Raw genomic sequence first — 23065 nt, forward strand, 5'->3', positions numbered from 1 at the left:
GTCTCTCTCGACATTGTGTCGACAGAATGGAGCTTTTAACTTGAGAACCTATCATCTCTGGTCATACTTTTAAAAGGCCAATTAACTTCTCAAATGGCATGTGTTTGCCAATCTCTGCCTCATACCTAGGGGTATAAAGGAAGATAGCGTGCCCATTCATTCAGTGGTGTATTTATGCCCACAGACCACCACCACCTGGAGGGGTCAACCAAGGCATATATTTTGGCAACCAAGGCTTATGCTGCTGCTGGTCAGGCTGCCTCCACTCTCTATGTCAAAGCTATCCTGCAGGTCCACAAAGCCAAGGTGCTGAAACAACTGAACGAGGGAAGACATGACCAAGCTTTGATGTAGGAACTCCGCACTGCCACTGACTTTGCTCTCTGAGTGACCAAGGTGACAATGTGTGCGCTGGGTTGTACGATGTTCACACTCATTGTCCAAAAAAAGACACCTCTGGTTGAACCTTTTGCAGATGAGAGACTGCGAGAAGATCCATTTCTCTGCATTTGGGGATACCGTCGAGGACTTCTCACAGCAGTTCTCGGTGGTGTAGAAGCAGGCAGAGGCCTATTAACACATCTTGCCCCGCCATGATCCTACCGCCTTCGGGCTCCCCAGCAGCTCTGCCCCTCCGTGGCACCTGCCCCTGCGCTCCCTGCTCAGGTGTCCCCCTGAGGACATAGAGCACCGTGGTTTCACCCCTTGTCAGCTACCCGCCAAGAAGACATTGAAGCGACCTAGACAGGGCGGGCGAAGGGAGACATTGGGCATGACCCTAGCCATTACATTGCTGGGGAGTCGCACAGGGACTCTCGAGGCCATGCACTCACTCTGTCATGAAAAAAGCTTCCCTGGATGTTTTTCTCAGTCCACCTGTCTTCCTGGGGTCTTTCTTCAGCCACAAGACCTCCTCCTCAGGGGACGGTGATACAGAATGCTCTGCTAGTCCTTCTGTCGTGGATTTTGGGGGCCTGGTTAGAGCTTCCCAACCCTTCGGGTTAGCTAGTGAGGACGGTGTATTTGCAAGGAATTTGCTGTCCTTCCTTCAGGAGAAACTCAAGAGCAACCTCTCCCCTTCCACCCTCAAGAAGTATGTTGCTGCCATTGCTGCACATCACAAACTTGTGGGGGTAAGCCTCTCAGACAGCATGACCTGGTCATCAGGTTCTTGAGGGGCATTAGGAGGCTTAATCCACCTCAACCTTGCTCTGTACCCTCTTGGGATCTCACAGGGGTCTTCGAGGGCCTAGGATCTACCTCATCGGACTATGAAGGCAGCTCTCCTGGTGTCCAACAAGTGCCTCGAGTTTGGGATGGGTGACTCACACATGATCTCGAGTCCCCGGCATGGCTATGTGCCTAGAGTTCCCACCACTCCTTTCACGGCCCAAGTGGTGAACCTGCAGGTGCTCCTTCCTTGGAAGACCCAATCTCTCCCGTGTTGTGTCCAGTATGCGCCCTGCACCTCTACTTGGACATCACGCAGAGCTTCAGAAGCTCCAAGAAGCTCTTTGTCTGCTTTGGAGGTCAGCAAAAGGGGGGCACTGACTCCAAACAGAGACTGGTGCACTGGATCATGGATGCCATTACTATGGCTCATCGATCGCAAGATTGTGGGTACTGGCAGACAACTGCAGAACTAAAGGCTGGGATATGCTTAACACCTTTGCGAGGGTCTATAATCTTCATGTTCAGCTGGAGTCAGTCCATGCTGAACAGTGTACAAACAGTAAGACCAGCAGCCAGTTGGGCGTACGCCTGCAAAGCGCTTCTCCCCTCTGCCAGATGAGTCAGTGCGCTATTTCAGCTTCACTGCTTCCCTCCACTGGGCATTCCATCAAACTCTAAGCACTCCTTCTGGTTAATGAGCCAGGCGGAGCGAATCGTCCACCAAGCCTGGTACAGGTAGATTTATTCCTCAGGAAGGGGAACCCCTGTAGCTGAGCTAGTGCTCCATACGTAGTTATTCCCCTATGACGTATTTCTTACTTTACAGTCCCCCTGTTGGTAATCCTGTGACCTCTGCCTGTGAAAGCCGATGGTAGGAGCCTCTCATCGTTTGACATACTCAAGGTGACGCCTTACTACACCCACTGGAAGTTTACGCTATCCAAAAAAAGCTCAGCTGTGACACACCTTGTGATGCGGCTAAGTGCTGTGGTGTTTCTTATAAGGACCCCATTCTGTCAACAACACCTTCAGGAGATTGGCAGGATGAGAAAGTCCCATGCCACAACGCTTCGCTGTCTGCTGCAACGACCAGAAAATATCTCCCAGGTTCCCCAGCACAAAGCTGAATGACTGGGCAAGTCATCTTAATTTATACCCATATTTATAGGGTAGAGATTGGCATGCACATGCAGTTCTCCAAGATCATTGGCCTTTTAAAAGTACGATTGGAGATGATAGGTTCCAAGTTCAAACACCATTCCATCAACACAACATCTCGTTCCCTCCATCAGGGGAAAGAGGTTACAGTCGTAACCGAGATGTTATTGGCTGATGGGTGTGTAGAGCCCAGCCAATAGTGAACTGCAGATTGGTGGGCGGCAGCCGTTAAGCAGTACTGAAAAATGCTAATATACAGAAACAAAACATCACGAAAAAGCTTGTTCCCAGTAAAGCGGGGGCTCACATATATCTGCTATATGCATACAGGTATGTCTGCTAGCGGCATGTGTCTTGCAGTGTATGTAGCAGCAGTTTATGTATACACAAAGTCCTACTACTACTACTACTGAGAAAAAAAACCGTTGAGGTCTATAGAACTGACTTATATGTACTGTATATATGTATATATATATATATATATATATATATATATATATATATATATGTATGTATATATATATTTGTCTAAAACAAAAGCTTTGCAAGATAGATTTGTACATCCATGTTTGTAAATTCAGTGCTGAAAGTATACTTTTTTGCAAGCTTGTGCACTTGGCTGCCATTCACAAGCCTGTAAGTATTTAGCTGATGATAGGGGATGTTCACTTTTGGTGGTATTCCGCCGAGAGGAGGGGCTTAGTTCAAATGTTGTGCTCACAAACAGTAGCTGAACAAAATCCTGCATAATGCACCTTAAAATGATAAGTGTTGTAAAGTAATTGGCAGGAATTTCTTAAGTGGAATCTATTAATGCAATAAATCAATCAAATTTAAAATCAATTGAGAAATCAGTAGGCTTAATTAGATAATTAATAAACATACATAAGCTAAACAAATAATCAGTCTGATAAAAAAGCCAATACATACAGTGAAAAAAAAGTCTTAAAACTATGTTCACAAAGTAAAAAAATCATATGTTCAATCTCTGAATATTTTGTGAATACTGTAAAAAAACAGTAGAACTGCAAACGCTGAATAAAAAAACAAAATGACAAGCATGTAACAGTATACACAGTATATACTGTATATGAGCTAAACAAAGTGCAACTGCAAACTTTTAATAATTAGAGAATAGTTCCAGTTTTACAAGGGTCTGACCAGAGGACTGTAAGGTCTTGTTCTTGCTTATACCATTTCCCCTTACAACACATGTACTCTCCTTAGGTAATAGAGCTTCTTGATTATTGATTATAATTTGTTATATTTCACAATTATTTAACACTATTGTCTTTGGAAACAGCATGCACTTGTTCAAGAACTAAATATTACAATTAATGTTAGTGTTATGTTCTCAAGAACTAAAAAACTCCTAAACATTTATTTATATGACTAACATGCCACAGCCTAGGTGGGAGTTTTTAGGACAAAAGAGCATTGCTGCAAAGGGAATAGGTGCACAGTGCTTCTATTTACGTTTATGCATCTGGCAGACTTTTATGCAAAGTGACTTACAGTGCATTCAGCTGAACCTTTTTTTTCATATGTGTGTTTTCCTGGGATCGAATTGGAAACCATCATTTAATTTGAAAAACAATTGCAAATAATTGCACAGCCCTACTAAACATGCAACACACCTCTACCTCCTATACATTCTCAAATGACTAAATTATAAACAACTTTTGAGTTATGTGAAACTGTGTGAAACTTTTGATGTGTATAGCAGCTGCTTCTTTCATAGTTCCCTTCTTATTTTGTTCCAAGGGCATGTTCTCATTATTCAAATGACAGAAGTTTGACTAATTCAAAAAACTAAGAAGTTTGTGGGGCCTGCAGACATTTGTGTTGTCAACACAAGGAAGACACATATGTTTAAATAGAAGACATATGCAAAAGATAGATTGGAAATCAACAACTTAAATGATTAAAGATAGTATGGTTGGAAATTAAAGTACAAAGAATAGAAAATAAAAGTGGTTGATGAATGTTCTCTGTATTTAGGTGGAAACCTTATGTTTAAGTTTAACAAATTATTAACCATCTAGTTGTTGCACATCTCATAACCAAGTACAGGTATGCACTATCAAAGGCAACTAAGATAAAGTTTAACTAAGATAAACTGATCGAACACACTAATGCCAAGGTCTCTGGAAAGAGGTCTGGTAAGTGACAGTCATCATGAGAAGTCTCGTGGTGGCAACGTTTTCCACTGGTCAGGCTGGGCTGCAGTGAGGAAGGAAGCGGATTCCATTTAACAACCTTGAACACAAAGCACTGTGGGATGGTGATCTCCTGAGGCACCATAGGGTCTTACCAATCTGGAACACGCAGATGAGGCCTAGAGGCTGGTGCAGAAAGGTCCCAATAATCTAGAACATGCCAATGAAGGTACCTCAGAGTAAAGGTTTGTGCTCCTGAGCTCAACCTTGTTGCAGACATTTGTTGCTGTCTCACTGGACTATAGACTTGGGACATAGTTGATCTTGCAGTCTCTGGGTGCATTGGCTGGAGACCCAGAACTTTGGTGATCTGTTTCAGTCTCTAGCGGAAACTTAGAGTTTCTGCTGAAAAGGTACCTTTAAGCCCTTTCAGATAAGAAGGAGATTGTATTTGGCGTTTCTCCATTCCAGTGCTGTGATTAGCTGCTGATGTCCAAGGGGGCTCACTCACCATTTCTCATCTGTATGTAACTCATTTACGTAGGATAAAGTAGGACATTAAAATATGGCTTTTGTGGTTTACCTAACCCAATTTGACTTCCCAAACCACTTTCATTTGGCATTGACCTAAAAGTATGAACTACAAACATGACATCTTGCATGCATTTATTCATTCATATTTTAATTATTGAATGATGGTGTAAACAATTAACAAAACACATAGCTGTTATTCAGAATGCATATGTCTCTAACAAGTATCTAACAAGAATATGTGATAGATTATCCATGCTGTGTATAAAAGAATGCAAAGATGTGTTCTTTTGTCTTAGCCAATGCTGCCGCATGGCAAGTTTATTAAATGCCTCCTCTGGCGTTCCTGAGGATAGCACACATACATCTATATGACATCCGCATTTACATTTGCAAGATGTATTTTTTGAATGTTTGCTCATCTGCCGTATGTCTGAGATGCCTCCTGTCAGATGCTATATAGACATCTTGAAGATGTCTGTAAGATGTTTATGCTTTAGAAAAGGCAGTTTTACATACATTCTAAGATGATATTTTTACACGGTAGATGTTTTCCAGATCTCTAGATCTTTAACAGACATCCTACAGACATACCTTTGCTAACTGGGTTATCATTTTCATAAGCATATTGTTGAAACATTTTATGAATGTGTAAAGGTGTGCTAACATCATTCTGCTACTTTAAAATAAACAACATAATAAATGGTGAAGTAAAATATTTACAACATGTTAAAACATGCTAGTTGTATGATGACAAGTATATTAGAAATATGTTTCAACATGTTACCATAATGTTATAACATTGTCATGTTATAACTTTTCAATCATGTTGCTTATAACATGCCAACAATATGTTGACAGTGGCAAGAAACTAAAACTTGTGTATACTGTACATGTGGAGAACAAAAGTTGGGAGAAACCAGACTTGACCAAAAGGGCAAGTTCCCTGATGGAGGGAACGAGACGTTGTGTTGAACTGACAGATGGGGTTCGCCCTTGAGAACCTATCATCTTCTGACTATTTTGAAAAGGCGAATGAAATTTGCATGCCGGGCTCCGGGTATAAAAGGGGAGCCGGCGTGCTCATTCATTCACCTTTTGTTCTTCGGAGCCTTCGCAGCGAATTACTTCCAAAGCTGATAATTTGACGTGGTGCTGCGTATTGTCACTTCCAGTGATCATTCCCCCGGCGTTTCAGCAGTTCCAGAGGTGTTCGAAAAAGAGATAATTTCTAAAAGAGCAAATTTCTTCAGCGTGGCATGTCCTGCTGCTCTCGTGGTTGCGACTCCCTCATCGAGGAGGGGGACGGACACGATGTCTGCGTCAGGTGTTTGGGGATCCAACACGCTGAGGCAGCTTTCGTGGAGTCAACCTGCCCGCACTGCCAGCCACTCTCGAGAGCCAGCCACCACCTCGTCTGCTTGCCGCTTTGCGACCGCAGTGGCCAGGGCCCTGCCGTCAGTGGCGGCGAGCAGCTTGGGTGGCATGGGGATTACCGTGAGTGTAAAACCGTCAGCCGATGGCTCACGGACCGTTCACGCCCCGTCTCGCTCGTCTGGCCGTTCCCGGGAAGGCGGTACCACACAGTCTTACTCCTCCGTCACGCAATCGGACACGATGCGTGACGAAGATGAGATGTCCCTCGCAGCATCGGAGGGCGACTTATTGGCATCCGACCCTGACGATTCCTTCCGGGAGATAGAGTTCAGGTGAAGGCAGACGTCGAGATGTTAGCCATGCTCTCTCGGGCCGCCGCAAGCATCGGGCTGCAGTGCACTGCACTGCCCACGCCCCAGCGCTTGCGGCTGGATAATTGGTACATCGGGTCTGAGCGCGACTCCAAGCCGCGCATGGCCCCTTTACCATTTTTTCCCGAGGTCCATGAGGAGATCAGCAAGACCTGGAGTGTCCCCTTTTCGGCTCGCTCCCGTCAAGCTGACTCTTTCACCCTCTCTTCCCTCGATGGTGGGGCAGCTAGAGGCTATGTCACTGTCCCCCTGGTCGAACGTGCAGTCGCGGTGCACCTGTGCCCGCCTTTCGGCCGTCGAGATCGGGCCCGATCCCAGCCGTTCCATCGTTGGCCGGTCGGAAAGGGATGGTCCCTGCCCCGTCCCAACATCTGCTGGGCCCCTTTCGGGAGGAGTTGGCAACCCTTCTGGCGAAGGGAGTGATCGAGCCCGTCCCCTCAGCTGAGATGTCCAGCGGGTTTTACAGCCCGTACTTCATCGTCCCCAAGAAAGGTGGAGGGTTGCGCCCCATTCTGGATCTGCGTACCCTGAACAAGCACCTTCAAAAGCTGCCGTTCAGGATGCTCACGCAGCGGCGCATCTTGACATCCGTCAGGTGTCAGGATTGGTTCGTGGCTATCGACCTGAAGGACGCGTACTTTCATGTCTCAATTCTCCCTCGTCACCGACCGTACCAACGGTTCGCTTTCGAGGGACGGGCATATCAGTACAGGGTCCTCCCATTCGGTCTGTCCCTGTCCCCATGGGCCTTTACGAAGGTCGTGGAAGCCGCCCTCACTCCCCTCAGGGAGAGAGGTGTGCGGGTACTCAACTATCTCGACGACTGGCTTATCTTGGCTCACTCGCGAGATCTGTTGTGTACGCACAGGGATATGGTGCTCCGGCACCTGGACCGTTTGGGGTTACGGGTAGAGGTCTTCACGGGTCCACTTAGATCCAAAAACCCGAGGCCCGGCCCGAGACCCGAGCGGGTTCGGGTCTAAAAGATTCACGGGAGCTTCGGACATGGGTCGGGTATATTATTAGTGTCTTCGGGTCTCGGGTAATATAAATTAAAAATTTTTTTTTGCTGAATTGACCCGAGGAAGACCCGAACTATCCTATACAATAACAGCGTGTCGCTCGTCTGTGTGCGTGTAGTTACCAACTCTCCTCTTGCGACATCTTGAGGTTGGATGGTAGGCTAATTAACATTGAGCCAGATCTGTCAATCGATTTTGAATGTACACAGTACAAAGCCTCGATTGCCTTGGTCCTAATTGTGTCGTCAGATTAGCATAACATGGAGGCAATATCTGACATCGCTAAAAAGCTGAAAGATGACGAATATACAGAAATAAAACATCCAGGGTCATCATCGGTATGGACAACATTTGTTGTAATTGTTGACAAGGATGGAAAAAAGATCGGTGCAGCTAAATGTGTAGACTGTGATACCTTATTTAGATTTGATTCAGCTAAAACTGGCACATCCCATTTGCTGAAGCACCAGAGATCATGTCAGCAGAAGAAAACAACGCAAATCTCCATTCGTTCTTTTGTAAAAAGAGGAGCACCTGCCAACTGTAAAAAGAAAATTCTCAACAGTTGCGTTCGTGTCTGTGCCAAAGATCTCAGACCATATCGAATGTTTGAATCAAATGCATTTCGCCAACTAGCACAGAACTTGATCGAAATTGGAGCTACGCACGGCCACTGTGACGTGAAAGACCTTCTTCCCTCCGGTGTTACGGTTTCTCTGGCTACTTTGGATAGGTGCGTTAGTTTGAAAGAAGAGCTTTTACCAAAGTCAGACAGTCTATTGATAAAGGCTTTTCTTGCGGAGCATCTACTGATTTGTGGACTGATGATTTTCGAAAGGTCAGCTACATGTGCATCACTTTGCACTTCATAGACGAAGACTGGGTGTTTCAGAGCCGGGTAATATGCACATGTGCTTTCCCGTTCGAATCAAAAATGGCCGCAAACATAAAAATAGAACTGTTGAAACAATTGAATGAATTCGGACTGTCACCCGCTGAAATACAAAAACTAGTGTTTGTGAGGGATCAAGGAGCAAATGTACAGGCTGCTCTAAGCAGCTGGAAACACAGAAGCTGCGACACTCATGTTCTCAACACTGTACTGAAACACACTTTTAAGAAGGGAAATGATGATGAGGAGGAAGATTCACTACAGCCTGTAAGAGCGTGCATCAATCAGTGTAAGTCGCTGACAACATATTTTAAGCATTCTGGTTTGCAGCTCCATCTGACACGCACCTTCAAACAGGAATGCGAGACGCGCTGGAACACTAAACTCGCAATGGTGGAATCCATACTTGATGCTTATGGTGATGTTCAAAGAATTCTCATGACAAGAGGAGAGATACACAAGATAAGCCACATCTCAAAAGAAATCCTCCAAATGCTTGTTCAGTTTTTAACCCCGTTCAAAAAGGCAAGCGACGAACTGATCGCATCGAACTCAATCCATCTTCTGGCTCTATGGAAATCTACACTGCTTCAGCACTGTGTGGTTACACCGACCGACCCTAAAGCACTGGAGATCCTCAAACGCAGAGCCGAAAACTTTCTGAGTGATCGCATTGTACTTGACAATTATGCGAAGCTTGGTGTACTCTTGTGGCCAAAGTTTAAGCAACTCCGTATGTTTACTAACGGGGAGAGAGAAGAAATATACAGAAATGCCAGAAGCGAGCTGCAAAGCTACCCCCATCCCAGTATACTAGAAACAAACTCTGAGTGTGTGACCGTGGCTGGTCCATCGGGGAAATTCAGCCAATGGGAGGATGTTGTGGACGACCAGCACATCACATCGGATGAGTTGGATATTTACTTGAATAAAAAGACTCCCATGCACGATAGTGACAAAAACGTTTTAGGTGTATGAGAACACTTCTATCCAAAGATGGCAACCCTTGCACGGAAGATTCTGTGTGTTCCAGCCTCCAGCATTAGTTGCGAGTGTGCTTTTAGTGTGTCTGGGCGTGCACTTGAAAACCGACGGCCCTCTCTTGGTACATCAAGTGTGATGTACCTAGCGCACAGCTGGCCACAGGACAAATGGAAGTACGCCTTCCCCCCAGTGAGCCTCATTGCACAGGTCCTGTGCAAGATCAGGGAAGAGGAGCATCAAGCGGTACTAGTTGCGCCTTACTGGCCCAACCAGACTTGGTTCTCAGAGCTAATGCTTCTGACGACAACTTCCCCCTGGCCAATTCCCCTGACGAAGGACCTTCTCTCGCAGGGGAAGGGCATGTTGTGGCACCCGAGACCAGACCTCTGGAACCTCCACGTCTGGCTCCTGGATGGGACGATGAGATCCTGAGTGGTCTACCCCCCGCGGCGGTGGAGACCATCACTCAGGCTAGTGCACCTGCCACAAGGCGGCTGTACGCCTTTAGGTGGCGCCTCTTCTCGTCTTGGTGTTCTTCTCGCAGAGAAGACCCACGGAATTGCTCGGTCAGGCACGTACTGTCCTTCCTGCAGGAGATTTTGGAGAGTAATCTCTCCCCTTCCACACTGAAAGTGTGTGCAGCCGCTATCGCCACTCATCACAAGCCAGTTGCTGGAAAACCTCTAGGGCAGCATCATCAGGTTCCTCAGGGGCGCGAGGAGGCTTAACCCACCTCGCCCGCACTCCGTACCCTCTTGGGACCTCAATGTGGTCCTGGCGGGCCTTCAGAGGCCTCCCTTCGAGCCCCTTGGAGAGACTGCTCGTTCTCATCTTACGATGAAGACGGCTCTCCTGGTGGCGCTCGCATCCATCAAGAGGGTGGGGGATCTGTAAGCATTTTCCATGTCCACGGATTGGCTAAATTTCAGGCCCGGTGATTCTCACGTGATCCTGAGACAGGATCCCGGCTACGTGCCCAAAGTTCACACCACTCCCTTCCGGGACCAGGTGGTGTACTTGCACGTGCTCCCCACCGGGGAGGAAGACCCAACCCAATCCGCGTTGTGTCCAGTACGCGCCTTGCGCCTCTACGTGGACCGCACGCAGAGCTTCAGATGCTCTGAGCAGCTCTTTGTTTGTTTCGGAGGTCAGCAGAAGGGGAGGGCTGTCTCCAAACAGAGACTGGCGCACTGGATCGTGGACGCCGTCACGATGGCATACCGATCTCAGGACTGTCCGTGCCCGCTGGCAGTGAGGGCACACTCCACTAGGGGTGTTGCCTCCTCGTGGGCACTGGCTCAGGGCGCCTCTCTGGCAGACATATGCAGAGCTGCGGGTTGGGCTACGCCCAACACCTTTGCGAGGTTCTACAACATCCGCGTGGAACCGGTGTCAGGTCGAGTCTTACATGGTAACACCAGGTGAGACCGGCGGCCGGTAGGGCGTACGCCTGTGAGGAGCGCCATCCCTCTCTTTAGGTGGGTCAGTGCGCAATCATCTACCTCCCTTCTTTCCCCTCGGGCGAAGAATAGGCAGTCCATCCATCACTAAGCACTCAAGGCAGCGGGTTGAGCGGAGCAGCCTGCCACCTTTGGCGGGCCCAAGCTGAGTTATCCACGTGTAGCTCTAACCGACCTCAGTGCTCCAGACGTAGTAACCCCCCAGCAGAGTGGTTCCGTCTGAGATTCCGTCATGAGTTGGTTCCCCTCCTGGAACCCATGACCTTCCCCAGGTGGACAGCCACCTTGCGGCATCCCGCACATACCTCCCATGAGCTCTTCCCTACCGGTAAGACCATGTTGATGTTTCCACTGTATTCCCCCCCGAGGGTGGGAAGTGGTTTCCGTAGCGCACCTCCCCATTGAGGGAATAGCGCTTACCCAGGGGTCCTACGGTACCGGACGGCTCTCGCCAATGGAGCCGTCTGAGATGGCCGAGGGCAGGGGCTACCCATCTTTGCTAAAGCTCTGGGACCCCTGCCTACCTACTGGAAGGTTACAATCTTGCGACAGCGCTTACGTCTGACTCGCCTAGGCCAGTCAACGTCGCTTCGCTATAGATTGTGACGTGGCTAGTACTGTGGCGTTTTCAATAGGAACCCCATCTGTCGGTTCGACACATCGTCGAGAGACCGACAGAAAGGGAACGTCTCGGTTATGTATGTAACCTCTGTTCCCTGATAGAGGGAACGGGACGTTGTGTCTTTCATGCCACAACAATAGCCGTCCGCTGCAGCAGTCTCGAGATGCTCTAAGGCGCCTCAGCACAAAAGGTGAATGAATGAGCACACCGGCTCCCCTTTTATATGCAAATTTAATTCGCCAATTTCATTGGCTTATTCAAAATAGTCAGAAGATGATAGGTTCTCAAGGGCGAACCCCATCTGTCGGTTCGAAACAACTTTTGGCACACTGACAACACTGCTGTGACTAGAAAGAGGATGAATACTGTTTGAGTTGTGAGATTTTGTCCACAGTTTCCATGGTGGCCCCACATGTGTTGGCCCTTAATGGACACCATATAGGCCCCATTTGGGTTAACCAGCTAACTCCCATTTGGTGTCTACAGGAGTCTGCCTAGGTGGGTTAATGATGGGACCCAGCTAGGTCTTATAGTGGTTTCTTATGGGCCACAATAAGTATACATATGGGCTAATTTATTTGTTTATACTGTATACTTTGTATGGGTTACATTATTTTACGCTAAATCCCTAAATTAACATATGTACATTTACAACTTTATAATAGACATGAATCTTTTTCGAAGCTACTGAAAACATTTGGCATAACATGTATATCTGGGCTGTTAAATGATTAATCGCATTCAGAATAACAGTTTGTATTTACATAATATATGTATGTATATGTTATGAGTATCAAAAATTGAGTCACTGGAGTAACAAAAAGATTCCTTTCTTTTTCCAACTGGGGTTTACTACTCTCTTGATGTCAGCCTGGAAGACAGAATCCGTATGTTAGTGAGAGAAAGAGCAAACCGCCATCTTTATTTCCAAATCTCAACGTGAGAGAAGAGGAAGGCGTTCGCCTCTTAGGTGGTGGGGTGCAACAATACCCGCACTTTGGTTCCGCTTTCTTTGGTTCCCCCCTAACTTATATGGTACAACACAATAGCAGTCGCAATTCTAATGAACGTTACATGTTACCAGATTAGCGCATATCCTTTAATCATTAAATTGTACCGTCACTTAAAGGTGTATCACATATACTGTGTATCATTGTATTCTTAAACAGACATGCATGTGTATTTTTAAGAAAAATATGAACATTAATAAATGCTTGTATAATTTCAGTTACTTTTAAATATAAGTACATAAAAACATGCATATATATATATATATATATATTAGGAAATACTAATATACTAATAGCCCACTTAGAAATCCCCTTACTGATAAAAATGCTGATGTGTCAAATACTTTTCCCCGCTGTATATTATGTAGAAACAAACTTATTGTTCTGCATGTGATTAATCACAATTAAACACTTAACAGCCCTGAACCTTTAACTAAAAAACTGTGCAGCTACTTGGTCCTCTCTCTCCCAACAGCCCTGTGAAAAGACAATAATTACACAACCATGATACCACTTTTCACAGTTAAAACAAGAGTTGTCAGGTTAGCATTTTGGTGCCAAACATCAAGATTTAAAAACAAAGAGTACCTTAAGACTTTTACCTATCTTGTTCATCCACGTGCCCTTGCAGCACGGTTTCCTTCCCTGTCCCTGGTATCGATTAGCCACTTTGAGACAGTCTTTTCTGCATGTTTTCATGTAATTTGGTTTGTAAGTGAATATTTTGTCAAGCTTCCTGTAAAACACATCGAACATTAAAATATAAAATTTCAAAATTACGCCTGCAAAGGTTTATTAACCAAACAAACACAGAACCGAGGGCACAGGGCAACATTTAAAGGCATAGTTCACCCAAAAATGAATTTCGTCTCACAAATAATGTTAAAATCTATCCATCTAAAATTGTCATTATTTTCCCGTACCAGTAAAAAACGCTCATATTTGTTTGCCAAAAATCTTTATTTTCACATACAGTGTTATACGAACGGAAATAAGCCTAACCACACTCGCTGATTGGAAATATAATATGGTGGATTTGTGCAACTAGCTCATTAAGGCTACTGGTCAGATTTCTATAAGGGACATGCTAAAACACGTTAACAATGGTCATCTATCTATCTGTCTGGCTTATAGTTTATCTGATTGTCAAACTATTAAAATGTCCAATTTAAATGTTTTAACATTGGTTCACGTCACCATTTGTCTACAAACGTACTTGTCTAGGTAAAGGTCATTGTATTAAGTTTATTAAAAGTCCACTTTTTCCATATAACTAAATAAAAAAAAATATTAAAATAAGCCAACTTTATGGCAACATATTAAAACGAAAAATCATTATGCAAGAGTTAAAAAACAAATAATTAACGACCCATTACCAACAATGCAAAAACTAGTTTAGAGCATGTTTAAATATGCCAAGATCATATTAGAACATATTTAAAACTGAATTAGATAATTAATTACAAAAAATATATCGGAAACATTGAGAATATAATAAGAATGAAGGACTGAATGTCAAACTTCTATGATTTTAAATGATTTGATTTAAAAAAATAATATTTTTGGCTCAAAATTTTGGAGTCAGAGAGAAGTAGCCAGGAAAGCCTTTATTGCACTCAGTCAGTTGTTGATGCTATGTATGCTAATCTGCATGTCCAATTTGTTGTAAAGAATAATAAGAATGGATAAGTGCTACAATAAAAACAAAGAATGCTTAATAGCACTCAGCCCATAATGTTCTATATGTAATTCCTATGCAGAGTTGGGACGTGAACTGCAGTTCAATGTTGATGAAATAAATAAGATCCGTGTGGAGAATCCCAACTCCCTTTTAGAACAGAGCTCAACACTGCTCAACCTGTGGGCCACTCGAGAGGGGAAGAGAGCCAAAAGTGAGTGTCAAAATGTCTATTTATTATTAATTTAATAAAAAATAATTTGTAGAATTTTACCTTTTTAAAGACCTCAATACAATGATTTGATGACCACAATATTCTTTGCTCATGACTAGACGGTAACCCTCATTCTACAAAACTCTACCTTCAGCACCAAATGCACACATACTTTAGGTTTTGTTTTGTCAAAACCAGAGTTACTATAGAAACGTTCCTATTTTCTTTCCTGTTTTTTTCATCATGTTTTTTATTTTCTCATCATGTTTTCTCACTGTCAGATGATTGAGCCTCTCTTTTCTCTAGAGTGGAATCACTTGACTTGTAAGCACTTTTATATTAAGTACAATCATAATTTATGCTTATACAGGTGGTACTAAACAAGAATAACACTTACACAGTTATACAGCAGTGGTGGTTTTTATTTAGCATTTGCTATTTTTTACCACTGCGGTTTCCTTAGATTGTATCAGCTGTGCATAGTTCCGTGTCCAAACCTTACATTGAAATTGAAAAAAAAACCTGGATTGCATTTTAAAAATAGATATTACATTGAGAATGGGGGGGTATGCCAATGTTGGGTATAAAGTGGTTTAATAGTTTCAATATAATATTGCAACTAATAAGTCAGAAGACAGTAATTATAATTTTAAATATTATCAGTGTTTGCTATGACTGTCAGGCGTAGGAGGTGGGTCTAATGGGGAATATTCACCAGATTGTAATTTCATGAGCACATGTCATATTTAAAAAAAATTTAGGCATTCTGGATGAATACCTACTTTTTGTTCACAATGAAAATACTATTTTTTTAAGTTCTTTGAACTTTGAAAATAGATGTCACATATAACATTGCATGCGGTAAAATGTTGTTCCCTTTTGTCGGTCTTTCCACGTTGTGTCAAACCGACAGATGGGTTTGATCTTGAGAACTTGATTGACGGTGATTCAATGTCAATTTCATTGGCCTTTCAAAAAGTACCAAGCGGCCCTGACGGGGACAGCCCAGGGGGACTCAGGCCCCTACATTGCTGTCGAGCCGTACCACGACGGTACTGGCAACGTTCACTCTCAAAAAAAGTTTTCCATCTCGTTGCGTCATGCCGATTCCGTTCCCCTCATCACTGTCCACTCAAGGGTGAGTCGGGCAGCAGAGCCTGCAGGCAGGTGAATTCACGGAGCAGCTCGCCACCCCAGGGCTCTGCCCTCTGCAAATTAGCCATTCTGCCAGCCACAGAACCTCCCCCTACGGGGACGATGTTGCAGATCGCTACCCTAGTTCCTCTGTCACGGTGTCTCGGGGCCTGGTTACAGCTCCCCAGTCCGTCCAGTTGGCTAATGAGGATGATCCGTCTGTCAGACGTCAGGATTGGTTCGTGGCTCTCAACCTGAAGGACGCTTCCTTTCATTGGTCCTATGGGTCAACTGGGACAGGAGCAAGCTCTGCCCCAAGCAGAGCATCTCTTATCTCGTATGGAACTAGATGGTCACCATGTTGGCGTGCCTCACCAGCGTACACGCCCAGTCAGTGCTGCGCTGCCTGTCACTCCTCAGGCAGCGGCCCCCTTGAAAGTTTTTTAGAGGCTCCTGGGCAGTGGTGCCGCTCAGGGTTGATACATATGAGACCGCTTCAGCATTGGCTTCAGAGTCGAGTTCCTTGGTGAGCGTGGCACACCGGCACGAAGCATATTTCCATCACACCTTGCTACCTTCACACCCTAGACCCGTATACAGATGTGTCCTCCCTGTGTGCCGGAATCCAACTCAGGCAGGTCTCAAGGCTCATTGCTTGGCTGGTGTGCCGTGTGTAATACAGGCATGCAGCATCGGGTCCCTGGACGGGCCCCCGCCTGCAGTTGCATATCAACTGTCCGGAGTTACTGGCTGCTTGTCTTGCCCTGAAGAGGTTGTCCCCTCGTTCAGGACAGGCATGTGCTGCTCCGCCTGAACCGCACAGCTCCCGTGGCCTACATCAACCGCCAGGGTGGCGTTCAGTCACGGCAGATGTTGCAACTCACCCGACGCCTCCCCCTTTGGAGTCAGCAGAGAGTACTATCCCTGCGTGTAACTGAAATCCTGGGCGATCTCAACCGGACATCCGACGGGCTTTCTCGGCAGGTTATGCTCCACGGAGAAAGGCTCCACCCTGCGCTGTTCAGCTGATTTGGGCGCAGTTCGGGAAGGCGCAGGTCGACCTATTTGCCTTCCTTGCCGCCCATTACCCGCTTTGGTACTCCCTGACGAGGGCCCCCTCAGCATGGATACCTTACCGCACAGCTGGCCACGGGACAAGCAGAAGTATGCCTTCTCCCCAGTGAGCCTACTTTAGCAGGGAAGGGGAGAATCAGTGCTGCTAGTTGCACCCTATTGGCCCAACAAGACTGACGCTTCTGACGGCAACTTCCCCCTGGACGATTCCCCTGATGAAGGACCTGCTTTCTCAGGGGAAGGGTGTGGTCTGGCACCCGAGGCCAGACCTCTGTAACCTTTATGCGTATAAGTGGCGCCTCTTCTCATCCTGGTGTGCCTCCCACAGGGTTGTGTGGTCAGTGTTGTACTGTCCTTTCTCAAGGAAAGGCTAGAGAGTAGTCTCTCACCTTCCACCCTTAAAATGTATGTTGCCTTACATCAAAAACGGGTTGACCTGATCATCAGATTCCTTAGGGGCGCGAGGAAGATTCAGTGCTCTGAACCCTCTTTGGACCTTAACGTGTTCCTTGTGGGCCTTGCTAGGGCCCGGTTTGAGCCCCTGGGGGAGGCCTCTCTGCCTCATCTGATGATGAAGACAGCTATCCTAGAGGGTAGGGGATCTACATGCACTCTCTGTGTCCAACGAGTGCCTACAGTTTGGGCCAGGTGACTCCCACGTGGTGCCACTCCCATCCACCCAGGGTATAGCCTCATTGTTGGTGCTCTATTCTACCTCCCTACTTCCCACACTGGGTGAAGTACAGGGATTTCATCCATTTCTAAGCATCTCTTCTGGTTACAAGCCGGGCGGAGTGCCCGGGGCGTATACCTAGCTCGGAATAGGGCAGTTTCTCTCTCGAGGTGAACCCCTTTTACTTGAGCTGATGCTCCACAGGTAGTGACTCCCCCATTGGGTTGTCCCATCTGATGTATTTCCTCACTGTGACCTCCCCACGGTTGACTCCACTGCCCTGTGCACCCCTGGTTGGGGCCTTGCACAATTCTCCCATGAGTTCTCCCCATTTGGCGAGACCATGTGTGTAATTTCCTCATTTCACCTCCCGATGGTAGGATGTGGTCTTCGAGACATTGTGTCGGAGTAGCGCATGTTCCTCTATCTAGGTTCCTCTATCTAGTGCATGTTCCTCTATCTAGGATGTTGTAGCGCATGATCCTCTATCTAGGTTTCTGTACTTCCCAGTGTCCCTCACGGTGCCAGGCTGCCATCTCGTATCTAGAGTAGAGAGGCTTCCGCCTGTGATGGCCATTGGTAAAAGCTCTCTTACTTTTTCACTGGAAGATCATGATTCATGGCAGCACTCTCCTGTGACTTGCCCAAGGCCACTTGAAGTTGCAATACGGCGAAGCTTAGTAGCGTTTCGTATAGGAACCCCATCTGTCGGTTCGACACAACGTTGAGAAGGGAGCGTCTTGGTTACGTATGTAACCTCAGTTCCCTGATGGAGGGAACGAGATGTTGTGTCCTTTATGCCGCAACGCGTCGCCCGCTGCAGCAACCGGGATATGCTTCGAAGTTTCCTCTGCCCAAAATGTGAATGAATGGGCATGCCATCTTGCTAAAATACCCGTATGTACGGGGCGGAGACTGGCGCGTCATACCATTCGCCAATTTTATTGGCCTTTTAAAAAGTACAATCAGAGTTGATAGGTTCACAAAATCAAACCCCATCTGTTGGTTGGACACAACGTCGCGTTCCCTCCATCAGGGAACTGGGGTTACATACGTGAATCATTTTAAATATACGCATGTTACTTCCAACATGAGCAATTGAGAGGTTTTGGTAATCAATAAAGTAAATAAAAAACATAAGTTATTTTACATTTTAAAAATGTCTGTTGAATATGTGAATATTTCACAAGAAACATGTTACTGTATTCTTTACTTGAAAGTTTACAATTTAAATTGTTGGTATTTATTTCATTAAATGTCGTTCCTAATAGTGTCTTGATATCCTTTGATTCTGTCAGTGTTGTATCTGTGTTCATGTCCTTTCAGTCCAACAGCCGTGTCTTCCCCTTCTTCATTTCACCATCATGTGTTTGTCTACCACTATAGTGGACAGCCTGTACCTAGCCTTGAAGAGCATTGACCGAGTAGACATTGTGAACATGTTGGAGGGTCATAGAACAGCAACAGGTCAGCAGGGGGGCTGGGAACAAGAGACTTACATGTCTAAACATCATGACCGAGACCATCTATCTTCTGGCATAACAAATGGTAAGAGATATCATTTAAAATTCCCTCTCTGATATTTTTTATACTCATCAAATAATCCCAAAAAGCTGCAATCTGAAAAGAGCTGGGTTAAAAATATCCGAACATTAACCCAACTGCTGGGTCACTATTTAAAAGAACACACTATCTATCGACTTTTGCATAAAAATCTATCAATCGATCGTGTCCTAACCTGACATTGGAAAAAACGTTTCTAATATACAATCCACCATTGCACATCCCCGTCCTGACTGGTTAGGTGAAATGAATACCATGGAAAATATACTATAATGTTATACAGCAGCATTTTCAAATTAAATTTCTCCAGCAGTGTTTAGCTCCAACCACACCTGCTTGGAAATGTATAGTTATCTTGAAGATCTTGATTAGCTGAATCCAGTGAGTTTGATAAGGGTTGGAGTTGTCAAAGGCCAATTAAATGGACCCTTTTTACGCTTCTGCATTTGCCAAGCAAAAGTCGTCATAGTTGGGTAAGATTTGGGTAAGAGTTGGGTCATTGTTGGGTAAACACAAAATAATGTATGTTTTGGGTTTGAATTGCTGTATTTTTATGAGATGATGAACATGTGTAATTACATATAACAAAGCAAAAAAGATTTGTTAAAGTCTTTGATAATTTATATAGTAACTTACAAATTCTATAGGAAGTTCAAAGTTTTTTAATGTCTGTGTGAAATGCCCTGACAAAAACTATAACTCTAAACATTAAACTTGATACTGACAAGATATTAAAAACATTAAACCTCACAAATCTCAAATTTAACTATTGAAAAGGTATTTAATCAACATTTACTCACAACAAAAAGATGATCCTTAGCATTGTTTTAACTCTTAACTTCTCTCTCCAATTTCCCTTCCTGTCCTCTCTTCCACTGTACTATCTAAATAAAGGCAAAACATGGCAAAAAATAAATATACAAAAAACTATTTTAAATACAACAAATCCTTAAGAAATACTATAATTATTAAAAATATTTACAACCCAACCAGCTGTTAATTTGTGACTAATTCATATGATCCAGCATCAGCAACCCAACAGTAACCCAAACATCTTAGAATTTTAACCTAAAATGGTTCCTGTTGTTTCCCTCCCTTCGATTCAATCTGATTGGCTAGCTGCCCCTGTCTCCATTCTCATGAAAACAGCTGGATATTTCTTGCCGTTTCCCACTCTCCAATATGCTCTGATTGGTCAAGCTGTTGTGATTGTCACCCACTTAGAGCGTATGTCAGAAATGTCCCACCCCTTACCATTTTCACGAGTTTCCACTTCTTTTGTGATTGGTGAAATGTTCAGAGCTTCTGTCTATATTTCTTGTCTCCATCAGCTACCTAGCTGACCTAGAGTATGAGGTGCCGTGTAGGGTTTAAATCAAACTTTTCTTATGAATACATATAAAAAATGTGCATACATATATAAATTACTCACAAATATAGGTGTACTTTTGGATGTTCAAGCAGATACATGTGAAATACATGTGTATACTAATATGAAATCCATACCAAAACATCTTGTTATTCAGCATGCATATAAACTTGTCAATAACTTGCATATGCATGTAATGTTCATGCAAACATACAGTATACCCATAGAAACGTGCGTATACATATAAACTTGATTTGAATAAACTTGACATTCTCAGGTTTACATATAAAATTGTTCCATGCATACGCGCATGTAAATTACTTGCATATAGATTCACATTATGCATGTATGTACACATTTAAATCACTCAGCGTCACTTAACAAAAACGCGTCCTTTGTTTATACAAATCTGCAAAGGATTCTTATGTGTACGGTTTATGAATTTGTAGTAAGAAATTCCAAAAATTGGAGTACAGTTTACAAGCACAGGGCACAGATTTGGGTACAGTTTTTTAATCCTTTAGCATGATTTGGAAATGAGGGCACACTTTCAACATCTGTGAGTAATTGATTCACTCAAGAAACGTATTCATTTGCAAACTACACCACGCTGTGTGTTCCTCAGAGATTCGCAACACCTCTCCTCAAGCTTTCTAGGCCTCTGACATATTGTATAAATACTTATTTACAATATTGATGCTCCCTGGTTGTTCCATTGCAATGTGAGAATTTTAAGGGACCGAACTAGGGCTTAATTTGTGCCGGAATTCGATCCCTTGAGCTGTCATTTATAACAGCAGAATCAACTTAAACTCTGTGATGGATTATGGTCAAACAGATATGACTATGCGTACGTCATTGGACGCAAACTGCAAAGTCATGTACACACTTGCCCTAAAAGCAGTATTATGTGCTTTTGCAAAATAAAGAAAACTTACAGGATGCGCTCTGTCATTTCCTTTCTTGAACTTTTTTGTGGAGCACTTCACAAACTGAACTAAACTCATCAGCATATTGTCAAAGTTTTTTCCCTTTCATTTTGTTCATCTGTTAATTGTCAAATATTCCTCGTCGCATGTTTTGCATTATATATTGAAGGGAACTTGTCATGATGGAGACTTCAGAGAGAGATATTTGTTGTTGGACAGATGAAATACCGTTAACGGATGATTAAATGCTTAATATGCCTAAACTAAGGTTATACACGGCAGAATTCACCTGTACCCGCAGGTGTAATTTACGTTTAACGTTAAACTTCTGAATTCTACACAAGTGTTGAGGGCTGTGTTTTATTTGTTTACATGCACAAATATTCACAACATCATCATTATGACAAAAAACGGTTTCCATCACCTTAACATGCATTTGAACTAAAGTAAACTCAAGATAAATTCCCGTTAAATTTCTTTGATAATTCTTAGATTATTTTTGCCTGTCCGTTTACATTTAGGATTTGTATGCGCATTTTCAAATCACAAATTTAACACTGGAACGAACGTTGCAATGGACTGAAAGACTTTTGTGAATGAGCCCTTTAATGGCCGATTTATCACTTATATGCAATGAGAAAACGATAAAAAAGGGGAAAAGCAGATTGCTCTTAAAGGGAACCAAGTGTATAGAGAGATGTATGGCTTAATGGATTGTAATAGCCTTTACACCTAAATGTAAACTCATTAAAACCTAAGGAGGTCGCCATGTTTTTTTTGATGAAGTAAAATGGTTTCACGCACAACTAGGTAGCCAAACTAAACATTCATACATTTTAATATTGTTTGTCAGGAACAATACAAACATGCATATTAATAACCAAAATAATTTCGAATGTATTATATACACAATGTTTTAGCCATTATACAATTCATTGTATCCATATTGTAACTTTTTCAGTAGTCTAACAATATTGTCTTCTCTCCCTCTGTCATTTGCTGACGGGGTTTAGGTTGCAACCATTTGACCTCGATTTTGACACAAAAAAGGCGAACTCCAAGTTAAACATTTTTTCAAAGTTTAAGAATACTGTGACAGTTACACTGTTTTTTTTATTTCACAATTAAAGTCAATGCTATTGTTCATATATTAAGCCAAACATCGCTCTATACCCAAGGATCCTTTTAAATGGGCCACACCTTACACAACTTGTTAGAACTTGTGACACGGATCTTAATACCAGTTATAAACATGGCCTTACACACTCAGCTTTCCTTTATCACATTAGCATATATTGCTTGATCATCTCTTGAGTTCAGGTAGTGAGATTTACAGAGTATTCCCAAAACAATAATGGCAGCCTCCATGCTTTATGTTTGTACTGTGTGAAATGCGTGTTATCATTTCTCCAGAAGATTTCCTGCACCCCTACGACATAGGTATTTACATAGACAAACTATAAACACATAAACACACTGACAATAGCACTTTTGGCTTAAAATGGGGTATGCGTATGTGCGCAGGCACAGTTTTTCTTAACAGGACAACTGGCAACCCAACAAAACCTGCCATGCATAATGCAATTCAAAAACGCAAAGGAAAAACTTTTCCATATTTCATTGTGTAAACGTATTCTTACACACTTCACAGCTTTTCTCTGTTCCAACATCA

The 23065-nt window shown here is 43.8% G+C and overlaps 1 protein-coding gene across 1 annotated transcript in view; it reads left to right on the top strand.

The window, feature by feature from the left end:
* ank1a (ankyrin 1, erythrocytic a) overlaps positions 1 to 23065 on the top strand; it is a 155217-nt gene that overhangs the window by 95644 nt on the left and 36508 nt on the right. Inside the window, exons 36-37 of the mRNA XM_079481249.1 lie at positions 14520 to 14651; positions 18919 to 19080. Of these exons, the coding sequence (XP_079337375.1) occupies positions 14520 to 14651; positions 18919 to 19080 (294 nt within the window). The remainder of the gene's footprint in view (positions 1 to 14519; positions 14652 to 18918; positions 19081 to 23065) is intronic.

The sequence above is a fragment of the Barbatula barbatula genome (genome assembly GCF_947034865.1).
Source record: "Barbatula barbatula genome assembly, chromosome: 2".
NCBI classification, from domain to species: domain Eukaryota; kingdom Metazoa; phylum Chordata; class Actinopteri; order Cypriniformes; family Nemacheilidae; genus Barbatula; species Barbatula barbatula.